The sequence below is a fragment of the Leptodactylus fuscus genome, chromosome 1 (assembly GCF_031893055.1).
Source record: "Leptodactylus fuscus isolate aLepFus1 chromosome 1, aLepFus1.hap2, whole genome shotgun sequence".
Taxonomy (NCBI): Eukaryota; Metazoa; Chordata; class Amphibia; order Anura; family Leptodactylidae; genus Leptodactylus; species Leptodactylus fuscus.
In genome coordinates this window covers 208,944,166-208,962,651 of record NC_134265.1, presented here as the reverse complement: position 1 = coordinate 208,962,651, position 18,486 = coordinate 208,944,166, and the positions used below count along the sequence as shown (strand labels likewise).

The following is an 18,486-nucleotide window of genomic DNA, read 5'->3' as shown; positions in this document are numbered from 1 at the left end:
TATGCAATACGGTGCTTTACTGTAAGGTGGGAACCACCTTGTATTCAGTCTAATCTGTTCTGATATCTGTACACTTTTTAAGTAACGGCACCAAGTCTGTAGTTTTTTTATGCTTTAGTTGTTTTTTTGTTTTTTTTACATAGTAACCTTCTCAGTGTGAGATCTGTAGTCCTGTAGCAACACACAGCAATTGCCCAGTACCCGACACTCAGATCCTATGGGTCCTGCTTTGTAAGACTGACATTAGGTTCACTCAGGGTTCCTCTATAGACTGCCACAGAAACATATGACACTGACTGCAACACTCACAACCGAGTTCCAGATAAAAGAGCCAAGGCTTGGAAACTTCACCTGCTACAGAAAGGTCAAGGAGCTCCTCTAACTTGGTGCTGGTGCTTCACTATCAAAGATAAAACTTTGATAGATCTGTTTCTTTTCAATTTAAAAGGTCGCTTCCTCACACCCGATTGTCTTCCTTTCTATTGCATGAAAACCAATTATTCTAATTTCATCTTCAAATTATCTGCGAATTCTAAGAGTTCACAGATTTTTTCCAATCACAGATATGTAATTATGGGACATTTTATAAATTATGAGCCATTTATGATTTTTAGGTCAAATCTATGAATAAATATAGAAAAATTTTAAAGGGTTCTAGCGCCACTTTATACAGTCCTATGAAAAAGTTTGGGCACCCCTATTAATCTTAATCATTTTTAGTTCTAAATATTTTGGTATTTGCAACAGCCATTTCAGTTTGATATATCTAATAACTGATGGACACAGTAATATTTCAGGATTGAAATGAGGTTTATTGTACTAACAGAAAATGTGCAATATGCATTAAACCAAAATTTGACCGGTGCAAAAGTATGGGCACCTCAACAGAAAAGTGACATTAATACTTAGTAGATCCTCCTTTTGCAAAGATAACAGCCTCTAGTCGCTTCCTGTAGCTTTTAATCAGTTCCTGGATCCTGGATAAAGGTATTTTGGACAAACAATTCAAGTTCAGTTAAGTTAGATGGTCGCCGAGCATGGACAGCCCGCTTCAAATCATCCCACAGATGTTCAATGATATTCAGGTCTGGGGACTGGGATGGCCATTCCAGAACATTGTAATTGTTCCTCTGCATGAATGCCTGAGTATTTGGAGCGGTGTTTTGGATCATTGTCTTGCTGAAATATCCATCCCCGGCGTAACTTCAACTTCGTCACTGATTCTTGAACATTATTCTCAAGAATCTGCTGATACTGAGTGGAATCCATGCGACCCTCAACTTTAACAAGATTCCCGATGCCGGCATTGGCCACACAGCCCCAAAGCATGATGGAACCTCCACCAAATTTTACAGTGGGTAGCATGTGTTTTTCTTGGAATGCTGTTTCTTTTTGGACGCCATGCATAACGCCTTTTTTTATAACCAAACAACTCAATTTTTGTTTCCAAAATGAAGCTGCCTTGTCCAAATGTGCTTTTTCATACCTCAGGCAACTCTATTTGTGGCGTACGTGCAGAACCGGCTTCTTTCTCATCACTCTCCCATACAGCTTCTCCTTGTGCAAAGTGCGCTGTATTGTTGACCGATGCACAGTGACACCATCTGCAGCAAGATGATGCTGCAGCTCTTTGGAGGTGGTCTGTGGATTGTCCTTGACTGTTCTCACCATTCTTCTTCTCTGTCTTTCTGATATTTTTCTTGGCCTGCCACTTCTGGGCTTAACAAGAACTGTCCCTGTGGTCTTCCATTTCCTTACTATGTTCCTCACAGTGGAAACTGACAGGTTAAATCTCTGAGACAACGTTTTGTATCCTTCCCCTGAACAACTATGTTGAACAATCTTTGTTTTCAGATCATTTGAGAGCGGGCTGTCCATGTTCGGCGACCATCAAACTTAACTGAACTTGAATTGTTTTGTAGAAAGAAATGGTCCAAAATACCTTCATCCAGGATCCAGGAACTGATTAAAAGCTACAGGAAGCGACTAGAGGCTGTTATCTTTGCAAAAGGAGGATGTACTAAATATTAATGTCACTTTTCTGTTGAGGTGCCCATATTTTTGCACCGGTCAAATTTTGGTTTAATGCATATTGCGCATTTTCTGTTAGTACAATAAACCTCATTTCAATCCTGAAATATTACTGTGTCCATCAGTTATTAGATATATCAAACTGAAATGGCTGTTGCAAACACCAAAATATTTAGAACTAAAAATGATTAAGATTAATAGAGGTGCCCAAACTTTTTCATAGGACTGTATATGATATTTATGTAATCTTTTTTTTCAGGAAAAAAGACGGCGTCAAGTAGAAATTGAAAACAAAAGACGTCAACTAGAAGACGATAGAAGACAGTTGCAGCATCTCAAAGTGAGTTTTTCTTTTGATCTAAAGAGTGATTTTTCATATTCATGACATATTTGTATCTACTACTGAAAATTTCTACTACACATTAAGGCTAAGGCCCCATGTAGTGAAACAAATGAATTAGTCAGAATGTCATCCACTTTGAATGTACTGTAAAAGACAGCGGTTTGTGCCTCAGCCAAAATGCTGCCTTTTTGCAACATGGGGTCCCAGCCATGTTCCTCTCTCAGCAGTTTGCCTGCTGTCTCTTCTTCTCACTTGTTGTAGTAAGTAGCTGGGGGGGGGGGGCTGACTTTGACTGTTTGATAAACAGGACACCATGAAGTATCTCACTAGATATAGACATTGACTTTACCAAGGGAAATTGTTAGCATTACTGAAAATCTAATATAAATGCATGTCAAATAATATACACAGCAAATGTATATTGCATTACACAGGTTTGTACAAAACACTTATCATGCTGCTGGAGAGAACGTACTTGCAGTAAACTCAGTGTTATCTTTGTGTTTAGATAACAGACACTGTCCAGCAAACCTCAATTAGCTGAACAGATTGTCTAGACCACAGAGCTGTACATAACAGTGGAAAACTCAGCCCCCTTAGAGAGTAATGACTTATCCCTCCGACTCTGTGAACAGCAAGAATCAAATTATGTATTTTAGCATTTTCTGCTTGATGACAGGTCCTGTTTTCCAAAACTGATTAGACCCAGATGAATGGGCCTAAAGATCAGGGAGTCTCGTGTTGTTGATGCCACAGCTGAATCAGCTGCAGCTTATTTTATCAGTATCCTGTTGAGATCTCTGTTTCACATTGAACACAATGGAAGGTAGAATCCACATTTTTTGGAGAGCGAAATCCACTCAAAATCAATAGCATATTCCACCATGTGACTGGGGCATCTTCAGGGATACTTGACTGGAATTTCTTGTCACTATGGAGTACTTGGCTCGAAAAGTTGCAAAACACTGGTTTAATTCAAGCCTAGGGAGCTTCGAGGGAAGTGTTGGAGACAGAGCCTAAGTAATTTAGAGATGATTTTGAGGCACATATTGCCTCAAAATTAGTGCTAAATTCCACCTGAAATCTGTCTTCCTTTCATTCCAGTGGGAGGCAGAAGCAGATTGTTTTTACTTACAAAATAAATAAGTATTCTTCTTGTTCTTCATGTGGATTCTGCTTGAAACTCCCATTGAAATGAATGGGAGGCAGATTTTAGAGCAGTTGTAAAGCAGGTTTTTAAACAGATTTTCTGAATCCGCTACAAAATCATTAGATTTTCTCTGCCTGACCATATTCTCCATTTGTGTGATTGCCACTGGCATCAAAACAATTAAGGTGTGGATTTGTGAACAAAGTATTGGGTACTGCAAGATCTAGGAAATGTCATGTAAACATTCAAGTACTAAATAAGCATTCCCTCTTATTTTCAGTCTAAAGCCCTAAGGGAACGTTGGCTTCTTGAGGGGGCTCCTGCTTCCACCCCAGAGGAAGATGAAGCAACAAGGAAACAGATGCAGGAAGATGAGCAGAAATCCCGGGAACTAGAAGAGAGTATTCAGAGGTATGTCGATTGTCCTAGGCATATGTGAAAAAATGTTGTAAAATAACAATGTTCTCAAAAATAAAATTGCTACGAGTTTATTTTTATGAATTAACAAAATTAAGTGAATTAAAAAAATTTAAATATTTGGTGTGAACACCCTTTGTCCTCAAAATAGCATCAATACTTCATACTTTTTGAAGGAGAATTGTAAATATCTTGCAGAACTAACCACAGTTCTTCTTAAGCTTATTCATATCTTTCTGTCTGTTCATGAAATCCTGTTCAGACAATTTGTGTCCCCCTGTTCTTGACCTATGAACCTGAGATATCCTTCCTGACCTTTTGACTGTTTATGACTTTGCACACCTAGTTGCTAGGTTCATCATAAGCAATGTCAGCATCTTCCCTGTCACTTTTTTCAGACTCATTATTGTCAAAGAAATCTTGTGTTCCCCTCATAATTCTCATTTCTAGATTTCCTCTGACTTCCCCTTAACAGTAACACTACTAGTATTTCAGCTCCTGAACCTATGACCTACACCACAAAAAGTCATGTCTTCCCCTTCTGCCTCCTTCAAAACCAAATTCTGATTATTTTCATCCAACTCATCAAGAACAGGATTACTAGGGCTAGGAGAATCTTTCTCAACAGGCTCCAGATCATTACTAGGGATCATAGTCAAGATGAAGAGAGTAGAAAAACTGCAAGGTAAATTACTACCCCAATGCAAAAAAAAAAAGAATGATGCAATGATTTAGAAATCTCATGTAATCATATTTACAAAAATATGTGAGGAGAATAATGGCAGGAGTTTTGGGAGAGGGTTGTTATCCCAGTCTGGCTTTATGTATGATGCTAGCTGCTCAGTAGTCCTGGGTCTACTTCATGTTAATTTTTACCCCACAGTGAACGCTGTTAAAGCAGAATTCTTAATGGCTGTGATGGGAAGGGGTTAAAGAGGACCTGTTACCAGGTCTGAAAATCCCAATGACACCACTTTCAATAGGTACTGTCACCCTGAGCATTTTGGACCTAATGCAAATTAGTCTATACTAGCCAAGTGATGCTGTGTTCACACATCAGTATGCCATCCATCCTTTTGAGTTCAGTTTGACACTTCAAAAAGGACTGATGCACATACTGATTGTATACTGACACCTTTTTATGCTGATAGCATAAAAAATGATGTCCCCTAGAGGACAGATAAGGGGATTAAAAGTAGCAATTGTAAACAGAGTAGAGATAAGGAGGACACAGGGACATTTATTATATCTCCTTATCTTTACTTTGTTTACAATTGCTACTTTTAATCCCCTTATCTGTCCTCTAGGGGACACAACATTTGCTATCAGCATAAAAAGGTGTCAGTATACAATCATTATGTGTATCAGTCCATTTTGAAGTGTCAAACTGAACTCAAATGGACGGATGGCATACTGATGTGTGAACATACCCTAAGCGGTAACACTTTGGTTCTTTGGAAGGGTAAGGGAGTGGAGGTGAGGGAAGGCTTTATTGATCCATACAGCTCATCACCACATCATCTGTGGTTTCAAACATCAAATTGAAGTTTTTTATATAGTTACAGTAAGGAATTTTTATTGCTTGATTAATGTTTTTGTTTTGTTGATTACCATAACATGTTGTGTATGGGGGATGGGAGTTAACGATCATGTGATGTGCTTTCCCCTCCCCCATGAGTAAGACAACCCTTTAAAAATCTTGGATTTACCAGGAGTCCTACATCAGCATGAAGTGCAGTAGTTTTCATAGTTTGAGGGTGTTATAGGGGATATGGGTTTTTCCTGAGGAGGAATCAAGCAAGGAATTGATGGTGAGATTGTTGGTGTTGCCACATAGAATGAGTTGACCACGGACAAATGTCTTAAGTTTAGTGAGAATCGAGAATAGAAAAGGCACCTGTCCGGAATTAGGGGAGTAGACATTGGCCACGGTATAAGTGACCCCATATATTTCACAGATGATGAACAGGTATCGTATATCTGTGTCAGAGAGCAAGTCTAGTATAAGGCTAAAGCCCCACATTGCAGAAACACCTCCTTTTTTTGCAGATTTTGTTGCAGTTTTTTGAGCCAAAGCCAGGAATGCGTTGAGCAGAAGATAGAAGTATAAGAGCTTTCTATATATCTCCCATTCCTTTGGAAGCCATTCTTGGCTTTGGCTCAAAAAACCACAACAAATTCTGCAACAAAAAAAAAAGCTGCGTTTCCGCACCGTGGGACCTTAAAGTAAGGCAAATTTTTGTGGAAGAATGTAGCTACACCTTTAGTTTTCCCAGAAATGCTACTACTATGGGACCACAGGGGCTAAACTGTGAGCATTTCTCAGGCATATTAAGGCCTTTAATATTATAGGAGGAGACAATAATATCTACCATGAGGCAAGAGCAAGTGGCAAACAGACAGAAGGACTAACACAGAGAAAAGAAGAATAGAAGAGGGGAGAAAAGGGAAGGGAGAGAGGAGAGCAGAAGGAAGATTACAAAAGGAATGGGAAATATATAAGAAGTGATTATAAATCTACCTTCTGCTCAATCCACTCCTGGATATGGCTAAAAGAAAAAACCCAGTAAAATCTGCAACATAAAAAGCATTATTACCGCAATGTGGGCCCTCAGTCTTAACCATATTCATACTTTGCTTTTTATATGTCAAAAAACAAAAGAAAAAAGTATCAGGGCACTCACTCCCAGCGTCTTAAAACCAGGATATCTTTATTTCATCACCTTTAAAATATTGCGCATAATAGGAGGATGGTAGCGTGGAGCATAACAGCAATGACCGTTTCGTGTGCTAAACACACTTCTTCTGGCTTGCTACCAGAAGAAGCAAGCCAGAAGAAGTGTGTTCAGCACACGAAAAGATCGTTGCTGTTATGCTCCACGCTACCATCCTGAGTGCCCTGCTACTTTTTTCTTTTGTTTTTTTGACATATGGACTGATACTTTTATATTCAGTGACCACCACCGTCTCAGTCTGAGCAGTAGTCTATTTTTTTTCTCTCCATGCTGGTAATATTGTAAAGGCTATTTCAAATACTGGACACGTGAAACAGTGGTGCCACCTGGTTTCTTTCTTTTGGAAATACTTTGCTTTTGGTCTAATCCAAACTATGTTTCCTATTTTGCATCTGCCCACTCTCCAATCCAATAAAAACACAGGCAGGGGTGTAAACTAAGGGGGTAGCAGAAGTAGCGGCTGCCACAGGGCCTGGGATATCAGGGGGCCTTCTCCTGATGAGGTTGCAGATGCACAACCCCCATCTGTGGACGTCGGGCCCTCATACCACCCTCATGGAGTTAGTGTCTGTTTATGCAGACACATGTACATTTGTGGCCTGCTGGAGGTCATTTTGCAGGGCTCTGGCAGTGCTCCTCCTTGTTCCTCCTTGCACAAAGGCAGAGGTAGTGGTCCTGCTGCTGAGTTGTTGTCCTCCTATGGCCCCTCCACACCTCCTGGTGTACTGGCCTGTCTCCTGGTAGCGCCTCCAGCCTCTGGACACTACGCTGACCGACACAGAAAACCTTCTTGTCACTGCTTGCATTGACGTGCCATCCTGGATGAGCTGCACTACCTGAGCCACTTGTGTGGGTTGTAGAGTCCGTCTCATGCTACCACGAGTGTGAAAGCACAACCAACATTCAAAAGTGACTAAAACATCAGCCAGAAAGCATTGGTACTGAGATGTGGTCTGTGGTCCCCACCTGCAGAACACCTCCTTTATTGAGTGTATCTTGATAATTTCCAATAATTTCCATCTGTTGTCTATTCCATTTCCATTTGCACAACAGTATGTGAAATTGATCGTCAATCAGTGTTGCTTGGAGTTACATTGAGATATACACACATATATAATGTTTTGTTTTCAGTCTACCTCAAATGTTCTCAATCTACCTCAGTGGAATGTGTGTATACAAAGGAGAGGGTGTGAAATACTTTCTGCTAGGCAGGAAATGCTTTTATGACATCTTTGTTGAGCAGGAAGGGGGTTTGATGACCTTGAACTAATCTCAGACCCCAGTAGATACAGCTCTTCAAAGCAAAGAAAGAAACCCCTCTTTCCCAGATTAGGATAAGTCCTGGATTTCCCACCTCAGACAGTAAGAGGAGTGGTGCACCCTGGCAGGGAAGTGTAGCTAACCACAAGCCTTAAGAGACCATGTTACCTTACAACTGATGTTACATCTATGGTAGCCAACTGAGAGAGCTGGGTGTGTCCATTTCTATCTGAATATTCTCTGAGGAACGCATCCCTCCCCTCCTGATAGTGCTTGTCCATAGACGAGCTCAGCGTCGTCACCGAATGGTAAGAAACGCCTCCTCTCACAGTACAGCGCAATAGACGCTGCTGTAAGGAAGCGTGTTCCTGACTGACTGTCAGAAACGGTCTTCTGACAGTGAAGAGCTACAGAACCGTTACCGGTAGCTCTTCACCGGGGGCACAGAACGTGAAAGCCAATAGTGCACTGAATTCAGCGCACTGTCGGCTTTCTAGCGGTATATAAAACTATATGTGCCCCAGGAGGTGAAAAGTACTCTACAAATTGTTAAAGGTTACTTTGCATTGCTCTATGACCTCATTATTTTTTTGAGGAGTGTTTGTGTCTGACTGTTGGAGAGACACCTATATATGTAAGCGTGGTTTCCGCTAAGTTGGCAAATCAGCAGTGGTGGTGTGTATTTGAGGTGCGTGGACTGTGTTGGGGTGCAGTTTAAACTCAATTTGCAGCCTGAGTGAAGGGTGAGTGCAAAACTGAGTGGAGTGAGTTGACCCCTGAAAGCCACACCATTATAGCTGAAAAAAATAACTTCTTTGTTTCTCATTTCCCAGGCTGGAGAATGAAATTGAACTGCTGGAGACTGGCATGTCTAGCACTTCTACCAAAGAAAGTTTAGCGTCAGAGCCTGCAAATTCAGAGCCTGAGAACCAAGAAGTAGTCAAAACAGACAAGGTGAGACTCACTGTTGGGTGTTAGTTTTTATACATAAAACCTATTTCTTACTAACGCTAGGTTCACACCTGCATTCAGCACTCCGTTCTGTGCTTTCCGTCTTCTACATGTAAGAAGACGGAAAGCACAGACCGGGTCCGGCCGTGAGCGGCGGCGAGCGTTTTATGCTCTCCGCCGCGAAACTGGTTTTTTTAATCCGGACACAGAGTACTGCATGTCCGACTCTGTGTCCGGATTAAAAAACCCGGTTTCGCGGCGGAGAGCATAAAACGCTTACCACCGCTCACGGCCGGACAGCTTTCTCACCCATTCATTTGAGAAAGACTCCTGCAGGTTTCCGTATCCTGCTCTGTTTTATGCAGGAAACAGAAACCTGCATAACGGAGTGCCGGGCACAGATGTGAACGAGCCCTGATTCACACAGTCATGGTGCAGTACACATTGCAGCCATTGTGAAGCACCTGCATGGTGTTAAAGCCCTGCAAAGTGAATGCTGTATGTGTTGTCTCCCTTAACAGATGATACAAAGTCCATAAAGGGGCTCTATCACTGGGAAAAGTCATTTTTAACTAATCACATGCTTGCATAGCCTTTATAAAGTCTATTCCACACCTAGCTTTAGTATATAGATTGCCTCAGTGGTTTCTGAATAAGTTCATTTTTATTGATATGCTAATGAGCTTCCAGCCAGCTCAGGAAGTTCCCAGCAGCCTCCTCTCTTCTATTATCTCCTATGTGTGTGAGGCAAACAGGAAGCTGAGTCATCATCATCAGCAGCCTGTGCGGTGCTCATAGGAAACAATAGGAGAGGAGTGCACGGTGTATCGTGTACCAGTCTAATTAGCATATGAATAAAAACGGACTTATTCAGAAACCACTGAGGCAATCTACATACTATAGGTAGGTGTGGAATAGACTTTCTAAAGCCTATGCAAAGATGTGATTAGTTAAAAATGACTTTTCCCAGTGATAGAGCCCCTTTAATGTAAATTAGAAAATAGTCATGCAGGCATTCTAATCCCCACAAGACAGTTATGTGAGCATGATATTCTTCCTGAGAATGGAACATGTATTAATGTAGGACACACATAAACATAGATTATGGGCCTACAAGATTCTAGATTACAGATTACAGAGTTGTTTGTATGAGGCCTAAAGGTATAATTTGAGAAAAATATTAACCCCAACTGTAACAAAAATAGCACATATTGGAAAATCATTTCAATAGATCGTCTTTTGAAGCAAAAAACATATGAAACAAGAAATATCTAAAACACGTATGCTACTTTTCAATGTGCTTGGAATAAAAAAACAAAGATTAAAAAAAAATATTTTACAAAGTCTGAAAAATAATGTTATTATGATTCAGTCTCTTCTTCTACACAATATTCCAAATATCTCTGTTCTCTCCACATTATTATAGTTGATAGATCACTACTTTATATATGCTTAGAGACCCCCCAAACGGAATGCAAAGGCAATTGCAAGCGCTGTGCTGTAAAAGCACACGGACCCCATAGACTATAATGGGGTCTGTGTGCTTGCCGCGCACTGCCTGCACAAATCATGCGGACATGATTAAACAAAAAATATTTCATGAAATTTTTCAAAGTGCTAAAATCACTAAAGACTCACCACCTGGTCAGTAACTAGTAGATAAGATTACTAGTACTGCACCAGTCACCATATATTAAATAACATTTTTTTTTTCAGATTAGCGCAGCCTAGACTATATTGGGTGAACCCAACAAAACAGTGAAATAATAATTATTTTACTTTAGCCGAGGCTGAACTACTGTATGTATTGTCAGGGTCTGGGGTTGCTAGGTGGGGTGGCATAGACACAAAAGTCCAGTTTCTTTAGTCCAAAACAAAGGTAAAGTTTTAATGATAGGATCCCTTTAAGGACTTTCTTGGTCAAGAGTTAACACTTTTTCAATAAATATATACAGTACTGCTGTTTTAACAGCAAAGTGTTGCTGATTTAAAATCTAAAAAAAATTGAAAAAGCTCCGCTATGTACATGCAGTGTCTTGTTCACCCAAGAGTCTAGCCTGCACTAATCTTAATTTAAAAAAAAAGTTCAAGGTTTTTTTTTTCCGCTCTGGTGACTGATCATACAAAGGAGTGCTGTTGTTAATGTGAACAAAATATTTTAAGTATATATATATATATATATATATATATATATATATATATACAGTCCTATGAAAAAGTTTGGGCACCCCTATTAATCTTAATCATTTTTTGTTCTAAATATTTTGGTGTTTGCAACAGCCATTTCAGTTTGATATATCTAATAACTGATGGACACAGTAATATTTCAGGATTGAAATGAGGTTTATTGTACTAACAGAAAATGTGCAATATGCATTAAACCAAAATTTGACTGGTGCAAAAGTATGGGCACCTCAACAGAAAAGTGACATTAATATTTAGTAGATCCTCCTTTTGCAAAGATAACAGCCTCTAGTCGCCTCCTGTAGCTTTTAATCAGTTCCTGGATCCTGGATGAAGGTATTTTGGACCATTCCTCTTTACAAAACAATTCAAGTTCAGTTAAGTTTGATGGTGGCCGAGCATGGACAGCCCGCTTCAGATCATCCCACAGATGTTCAATGATATTCAGGTCTGGGGACTGGGATGGCCATTCCAGAACATTGTAATTGTTCCTCTGCATGAATTCCTGAGTCGATTTGGAGCGGTGTTTTGGATCATTGTCTTGCTGAAATATCCATCCCCGGGGTAACTTCAACTTTGTCACTGATTCTTGAACATTATTCTGAAGAATCTGCTGATACTGAGTGGAATCCATGCGACCCTCAACTTTAACAAGATTCCCGGTGCCGGCATTGGCCACACAGCCCCAAAGCATGATGGAACCTCCACCAAATTTTACAGTGGGTAGCATGTGTTTTTCTTGTAATGCTGTTTTTTTTGGACGCCATGCATAATGCCTTTTTGTATGACCAAACAACTCAATCTTTGTTTCATCAGTCCACAGGAACTTCTTCCAAAATGAAGCTGGCTTGTCCAAATGTGCTTCTGCATACCTCAGGCGACTCTGTTTGTGGTGTGCTTGCAGAAACGGCTCCTTTCTCATCACTCTCCCATACAGCTTCTCCTTGTGCAAAGTGCGCTGTATTTTTGACCGATGCACAGTGACACCATCTGCAGCAAGATGATGCTGCAGCTCTTTGGAGGTGGTCTGTGGATTGTCCTTGACTGTTCTCACCATTCTTCTTCTCTGCCTTTCTGATATTTTTCTTGGCCTGCCACTTCTGGGCTTAACAAGAACTGTCCCTGTGGTCTTCCATTTCCTTACTATGTTCCTCACAGTGGAAACTGACAAGTTAAATCTCTGAGACAACTTTTTGTATCCTTCCCCTGAACAACTATGTTGGACAATCTTTGTTTTCAGATCATTTGAGAGTTGTTTTGAGTAGCCCATGATGCCACTCTTCAGAGGAGATTCAAATAGGAGAACAACTTGCAATTGGCCACCTTAAATACCTTTTCTCATGATTGGATACACCTGGCTATGAAATTCAAAGCTCAGTGAGGTTACAAAACCAATTTTGTGCTTCAGTAAGTCAGTAAAAAGTAGTTAGGAGTACTCAAATCAATAAAATGATAAGGGTGCCCATACTTTTGCACCAGTCAAATTTTGGTTTAATGCATATTGCACATTTTCTGTTAGTACAATAAACCTCATTTCAATCCTGAAATATTACTGTGTCCATCAGTTATTAGATATATCAAACTGAAATGGCTGCTGCAAACACCAAAATATTTAGAACTAAAAATGATTAAGATTAATAGGGGTGCCCAAACTTTTTCATAGGACTGTATATACACTCACCGGCCACTTTATTAGGTACACCATGCTAATAACGGGTTGGACCCCCTTTTGCCTTCAGAATTGCCTCAATTCTTCGTGGCATAGATTCAACAAGGTGCTGGAAGCATTCCTCAGAGATTTTGGTCCATATTGACATGATGGCATCACACAGTTGCCGCAGATTTGTCGGCTGCACATCCATGGTGCGAATCTCCCGTTCCACCACATCCCAAAGATGCTCTATTGGATTGAGATCTGGTGACTGTGGAGGCCATTGGAGTACAGTGAACTCATTGTCATGTTCAAGAAACCAGTCTGAGATGATTCCAGCTTTATGACATGGCGCATTATCCTGCTGAAAGTAGCCATCAGATGTTGGGTACATTGTGGTCATAAAGGGATGGACATGGTCAGCAACAATACTCAGGTAGGCTTTGGCGTTGCAACGATGCTCAATTGGTACCAAGGGGCCCAAAGAGTGCCAAGAAAATATTCCCCACACCATGACACCACCACCACCAGCCTGAACCGTTGATACAAGGCAGGATGGATCCATGCTTTCATGTTGTTGACGCCAAATTCTGACCCTACCATCCGAATGTCGCAGCAGAAATCGAGACTCATCAGACCAGGCAACGTTTTTCCAATCTTCAATTGTCCAATTTCGATGAGCTTGTGCAAATTATAGCCTCAGTTTCCTGTTCTTAGCTGAAAGGAGTGGCACCCGGTGTGGTCTTCTGCTGCTGTAGCCCATCTGCCTCAAAGTTCGACGTACTGTGCGTTCAGAGATGCTCTTCTGGCTACCTTGGTTGTAACGGGTGGCTATTTGAGTCACTGTTGCCTTTCTATCAGCTCGAACCAGTCTGGCCATTCTCCTCTGACCTCTGGCATCAACAACGCATTTCCGCCCACAGAACTGCCGCTCACTGGATGTTTTTTCTTTTTCGGACCATTCTCTGTAAACCCTAGAGATGGTTGTGCGTGAAAATCCCAGTAGATCAGCAGTTTCTGAAATACTCAGACCAGCCCTTCTGGCACCAACAACCATGCCACGTTCAAAGGCACTCAAATCACCTTTCTTCCCCATACTGATTCTCGGTTTGAACTGCAGGAGATTGTCTTGACCATGTCTACATGCCTAAATGCACTGAGTTGCCGCCATGTGATTGGCTGATTAGAAATTAAGTGTTAACGAGCAGTTGGACAGGTGTACCTAATAAAGTGGCCGGTGAGTGTATGTGTATATTTATGTTCACACATACATATATACATACTGTAAGCTGATGGCTGGTTAGGTAATGGAGGGGGTGGACATCTCACCCAGACTACTAAGGTGGGTGAGATGAGAAAACTCCAGAAGGAATGTTTGTTTTCAGCAGAAAACTTTCGCCTGCTGAGCATTTTTGTAAATTCTCAGTATTGGGCTGGATTTTTAGTAATAACAGGTAGGTTGGCAGTGGGACCTGTCATTCCACCCCCCTCCAGTCCACACTTTGGGGATGTTCCGGCAGCGACTCAGCTGCAGAGAGTCTGCTCATCAAGGGCGCTTAAGAAGCCAGCTCCAGCAGCAGACTAGGGGCAGAGCTTGGCTGGAGAGCCAACAGAGAGGTCATATTTTTGGAGCTATGTCCTGAATGATTCTACTGGCTTTTGGATTTCTGTTATTCTAGGTGAGGTAACCTTTTCTATGTTTAGTTAGAGCCTAGCCGGGCAGGTATTTATTTTTTTATTGTTTCTTTTTGTTGCTGCACTACCTTTTTGAATGAAAATAAACTCTACCTTTGTTTTGGACTAAAGAAACTGGACTTTTGTGTCTATGCCACCCCACCTAGCAACCCCAGACCCTGACAATACATACAGTAGTTCAGCCTCAGCTAAAGTAAAATAATTATTATTTCACTGTTTTGTTGGGTTCACCCAATATAATCTAGGCTGAGCTAATCTGAAAAAAATACTCCAGCCCTAACCCATCTCTTCAATCTATCCCTAACCAATGGATCCTTCCCCTCAGCCTTCAAACACGCCACTGTCACTCCTATACTTAAGAAACCGTCCCTCGACTCGTCCTCTTCTGCCAACTATCGTCCCATCTCACTGCTCCCGTATGCCTCAAAACATCTTGAGCAACAAGTCCACTCCGAACTCTCCTCCTATCTCTCGTCCAACCTGCTCTTTGACAGACTTCAGTCAGGCTTCAGACCCCGGCACTCCACTGAAACTGCCCTAACAAAAGTCACCAATGACCTGCTAACTGCCAAAGCCAAGCGCCATTACTCTGTCCTCCTCCTCCTCGACCTCTTCTCTGCCTTTGACACAGTTGACCACTCCCTCCTGTTAGAAATTCTCTCATCCCTTGGTATCTCAGACCTGGCCCATTCCTGGATCTCCTCATACCTCACCGACCGCACATTCAGCGTCTCCCACTCACACACCACCTCCTCACCTCGTCCTCTCTCTGTTGGTGTCCCCCAGGGCTCCGTCCTAGGACCCCTCCTGTTCTCCATCTACACCCTTGGCCTGGGCCAACTCATAGAATCTCATGGCTTTCAGTACCATTGCTATATCAATGACACCCAAATATACATCTCTGGACCTGACATTACCTCCCTGCTGGCTAGAGTTCCAGATTGTTTAGCAGCTGTAGCCTCCTTCCTCTCCTCCCGCTTTCTCAAACTCAACATGGAGAAAACAGAGTTTATCATCTTCAGCCCATCCTGTATGGCCCCTCCACCTGACCCATCTATCAAAGTTAAAGGAACCCCACTTACCCCTGTCCCACAGGCCTGATGCCTTGGGGTAACCCTGGACTCTGACCTATCCTTCAAACCACATATTCAAACCCTCAACACCTCCTGCCGCCTCCAGCTCAAGAACATCCACCGAATCCGCCCCTTCCTCACCCAGGAGACTACCAAGATGCTCGTCCAGGCCCTCATAATCTCCCGCCTAGACTACTGCAACACCCTCCTCCATGGACTCCCAGCTAACACCCTCACCCCCCTCCAGTCCACCTTAAATTGCGCTGCTCGCTTAATCCACCTCACCCCCCGATCTTCATCAGCTGCTCCCCTCTGCCAGTCCCTCCACTGGCTACCTATAGCCCAGTGTATTGAATTCAAGCTACTAACGCCAACATACAAAGCCATCTACAACCTGTTCCCCCCATATATCTCTGACCTAATCTCCCGCTACCTGCCCACATGTAACCTCAGATCCTCCAACGACCTCCTACTCCGCTCTGCTCTCATCCGCTCCTCACACAACTGTCTCCAAGATTTCTCCCGTGCATCCCCCATACTCTGGAACTGCCTACCAAGACACATAAGACTGACCCCCACAATCACAGGCTTCAAGAAGGCCCTGAAGACTCACCTATTCAGGAAGGCCTACAACCTCCAATAACACTATCACCGCACTGCCATCTGTAAAGTCTCCCCCCTCTCCTTCTGTCTCTACCCCCCTTCCCCCATAGATTGTAAGCCCTCGCGGGCAGGGCCCTCTACCCCACTGTGCCAGTCGGTCATTGTTAGTATTATATCTACCTGTATATTTTGTGTACTGTATGTAATCCCCAAATGTAAAGCACCATGGAATTAATGGTGCTATATAAATAAACAATAATAATAATAATAATAATAATAATAATAATACCTGCACTAATCTGAAAAAAAAATGTTATTTAATATATGGTGACTGGCTAGTACTAGTAATCTTATCTACTAGTCACTGACCAGGTGGTGAGTCTTTAGTGATTTTAGCACTTTGAAATATTTCATGAAATATTTTTTGTTTAATCATGTCCACATGATTTGTGCAGGCAGTGCGCGGCAAGCACACAGACCCCATTATAGTCTATGGGGTCCGTGTGCTTTTACAGCACAGCGCTTGCAATTGCCTTTGTATTCCGTTTAATGTCTCCCTCCATCTTTGCCCCCAGTTTCATGTCCCCCCTCCATCTCTGCCTCCAGTTTCATGCCCCCGCCTCACAGTGCTTCACAGTGACCTTCCATGCAGTATTAAATGCTCGATGATTTTGGGCCCCCTCAGAGTATTATATGCTCCACAGTAGAGCCCAGACAGTATCCCTCAGTGTTTAATATGGAGCACAGTAGGGTCCCCAGACAGCCAGCCAGCCAAAGTATCAGCAATAGTGAGTGTGAGCTGCTTGTGCAGATGTGCCTATGGCGCCAAGCATGTATGTTAATGGGTGTATGAGCAAAGAAGTTTCCTACTTGAGTGTTGTATGTAAAGTATGAGCATAAAGCGGTGTGAAAATGCCCTGGTGTGAAAACATGAGAGCGGTATTAAAATTGTTTTTTCACAGTAAAAAAGTATGCATTGCGTAAAGCTAGTGTAATAGGAGGGAAGTAAAATTTGGAACGCCTCAGGGTAGGGAGCCTTGTCAATCCTTATTCAGGGGCCATGCTACCCGTCACAGTATCGTTCCAATTTGAGTATGCGTGCTGGCTAACCGTGCACGAATACTAAGTAAGGCGCCATCGGTATTTATGGTCCATACAGACTTGACTTTTTAGCTCGGGGCGAGGAAAAGCAAATTGCCTTCCTCTTATGTAGCGTGTGACGACATTGCCGAATATGGCTTTATGTGCCGTGTTTATGACTTCAATCGTATTTTATATTGATATTTAGGAAGAGTATGTCTCCGCAAGGCATGATGGGAGCGAGAGAAATGCAAATTTCTCTGACGTCATCGGACTGCGCCGCCGCTCCACCGCAGACAGTATAGTGGGATTGGTATGCTTTGTTGTATGGTCGGGACCGTAGACTTCAGCGCTTTTTGCTGTCTAGGTCTGACTATGTGTCGAACGTTATAATATTAGTGCAGGGTGATCGTGTAGTTTCAGCCCGATACGCTTGGCCTATAGCGCCCCGGCGGGCGGGCGGGCAGTCAGTGAGCATGGACGTCGCATACATTTGTGAGTGGGACAGAAAACCACGGAGCAGCCACTGTCCTTCTATCCCGCTTGTGTGCGCCTGGTCTTGTCGTAACCTGATAGCCTTCACCACAGACCAACGCAATGAAGAAGAGAAAGGTATGTGTGGCCGCTGCTTTTAGGGATCTCCAGGCGTCCTCAGACTTCTTCCTCAGGAGTCTCCTACAAGTCTTGTGCACCCTTCTAACTCCAGGACAGAGATGTCTTCTTGCAGGCTGCTGATAACAATATGAAGCCGCAAAATGCTATTCTACTCCCCTTCTACTGCCATTGGGATTTGTGACAAACTCTGGAAGACTTTGGGTGACTACATCTGAAATGGTTTGTCCCTTCTTCTCAATTAGCACCATGTAATGGCCAGGAGAAATGTTTTTACCACCTGCAGCTTGGGCTAGTGGTATTGCAGCTGCTGACTAGTAGTGATCAGTTGTCTGCTAGCTCTTACATGTGGAGATTACATAGATGTCAATTCCATGAATCCCCCTGACAGTTTGGAATGTCTCCTGCTTGGGGAGCAAAGTACATTACCCTGAGCAATAGCTGTTTGGTGAACCTGCAGGGGGAGCGGTGAATTAAGAGAGGGCGGCCCGGACATATGTAGTCTATGGAAGTGGTTAAAGGGGTTTTACCGGCATAAGAATTCTTTTGAAAGAAAAGTCTTAGTGCTATCAATGGGTTAATAAATGCACCCAAATACCTTTAGCAGTGATTTCTGGGTTTCTCAGGGAATTCCTGGCATCCTATGTATTTGCGTACATGGGTATCTTCCTGCTGCCTACAACTACCATGATGCTTTGCAG

The 18,486-nt window shown here is 42.4% G+C and overlaps 1 protein-coding gene and 1 non-coding gene across 3 annotated transcripts in view; one reads left to right on the top strand and one right to left on the bottom strand.

Moving 5' to 3' along the window:
* Nucleotides 1-18,486, top strand: part of PALM (paralemmin) — a 120,744-nt gene that overhangs the window by 84,554 nt on the left and 17,704 nt on the right. For both annotated transcript variants that reach the window (XM_075283654.1, XM_075283653.1), the window contains exons 3-5: nucleotides 2,291-2,371; nucleotides 3,805-3,935; nucleotides 8,770-8,890. In XM_075283654.1, the coding sequence (XP_075139755.1) occupies nucleotides 2,291-2,371; nucleotides 3,805-3,935; nucleotides 8,770-8,890 (333 nt within the window). The remainder of the gene's footprint in view (nucleotides 1-2,290; nucleotides 2,372-3,804; nucleotides 3,936-8,769; nucleotides 8,891-18,486) is intronic.
* Nucleotides 17,100-17,210, bottom strand: LOC142190922 (U6 spliceosomal RNA). Its single transcript, XR_012714567.1, has one exon. It is a non-coding gene; the product is annotated as a U6 spliceosomal RNA (small nuclear RNA).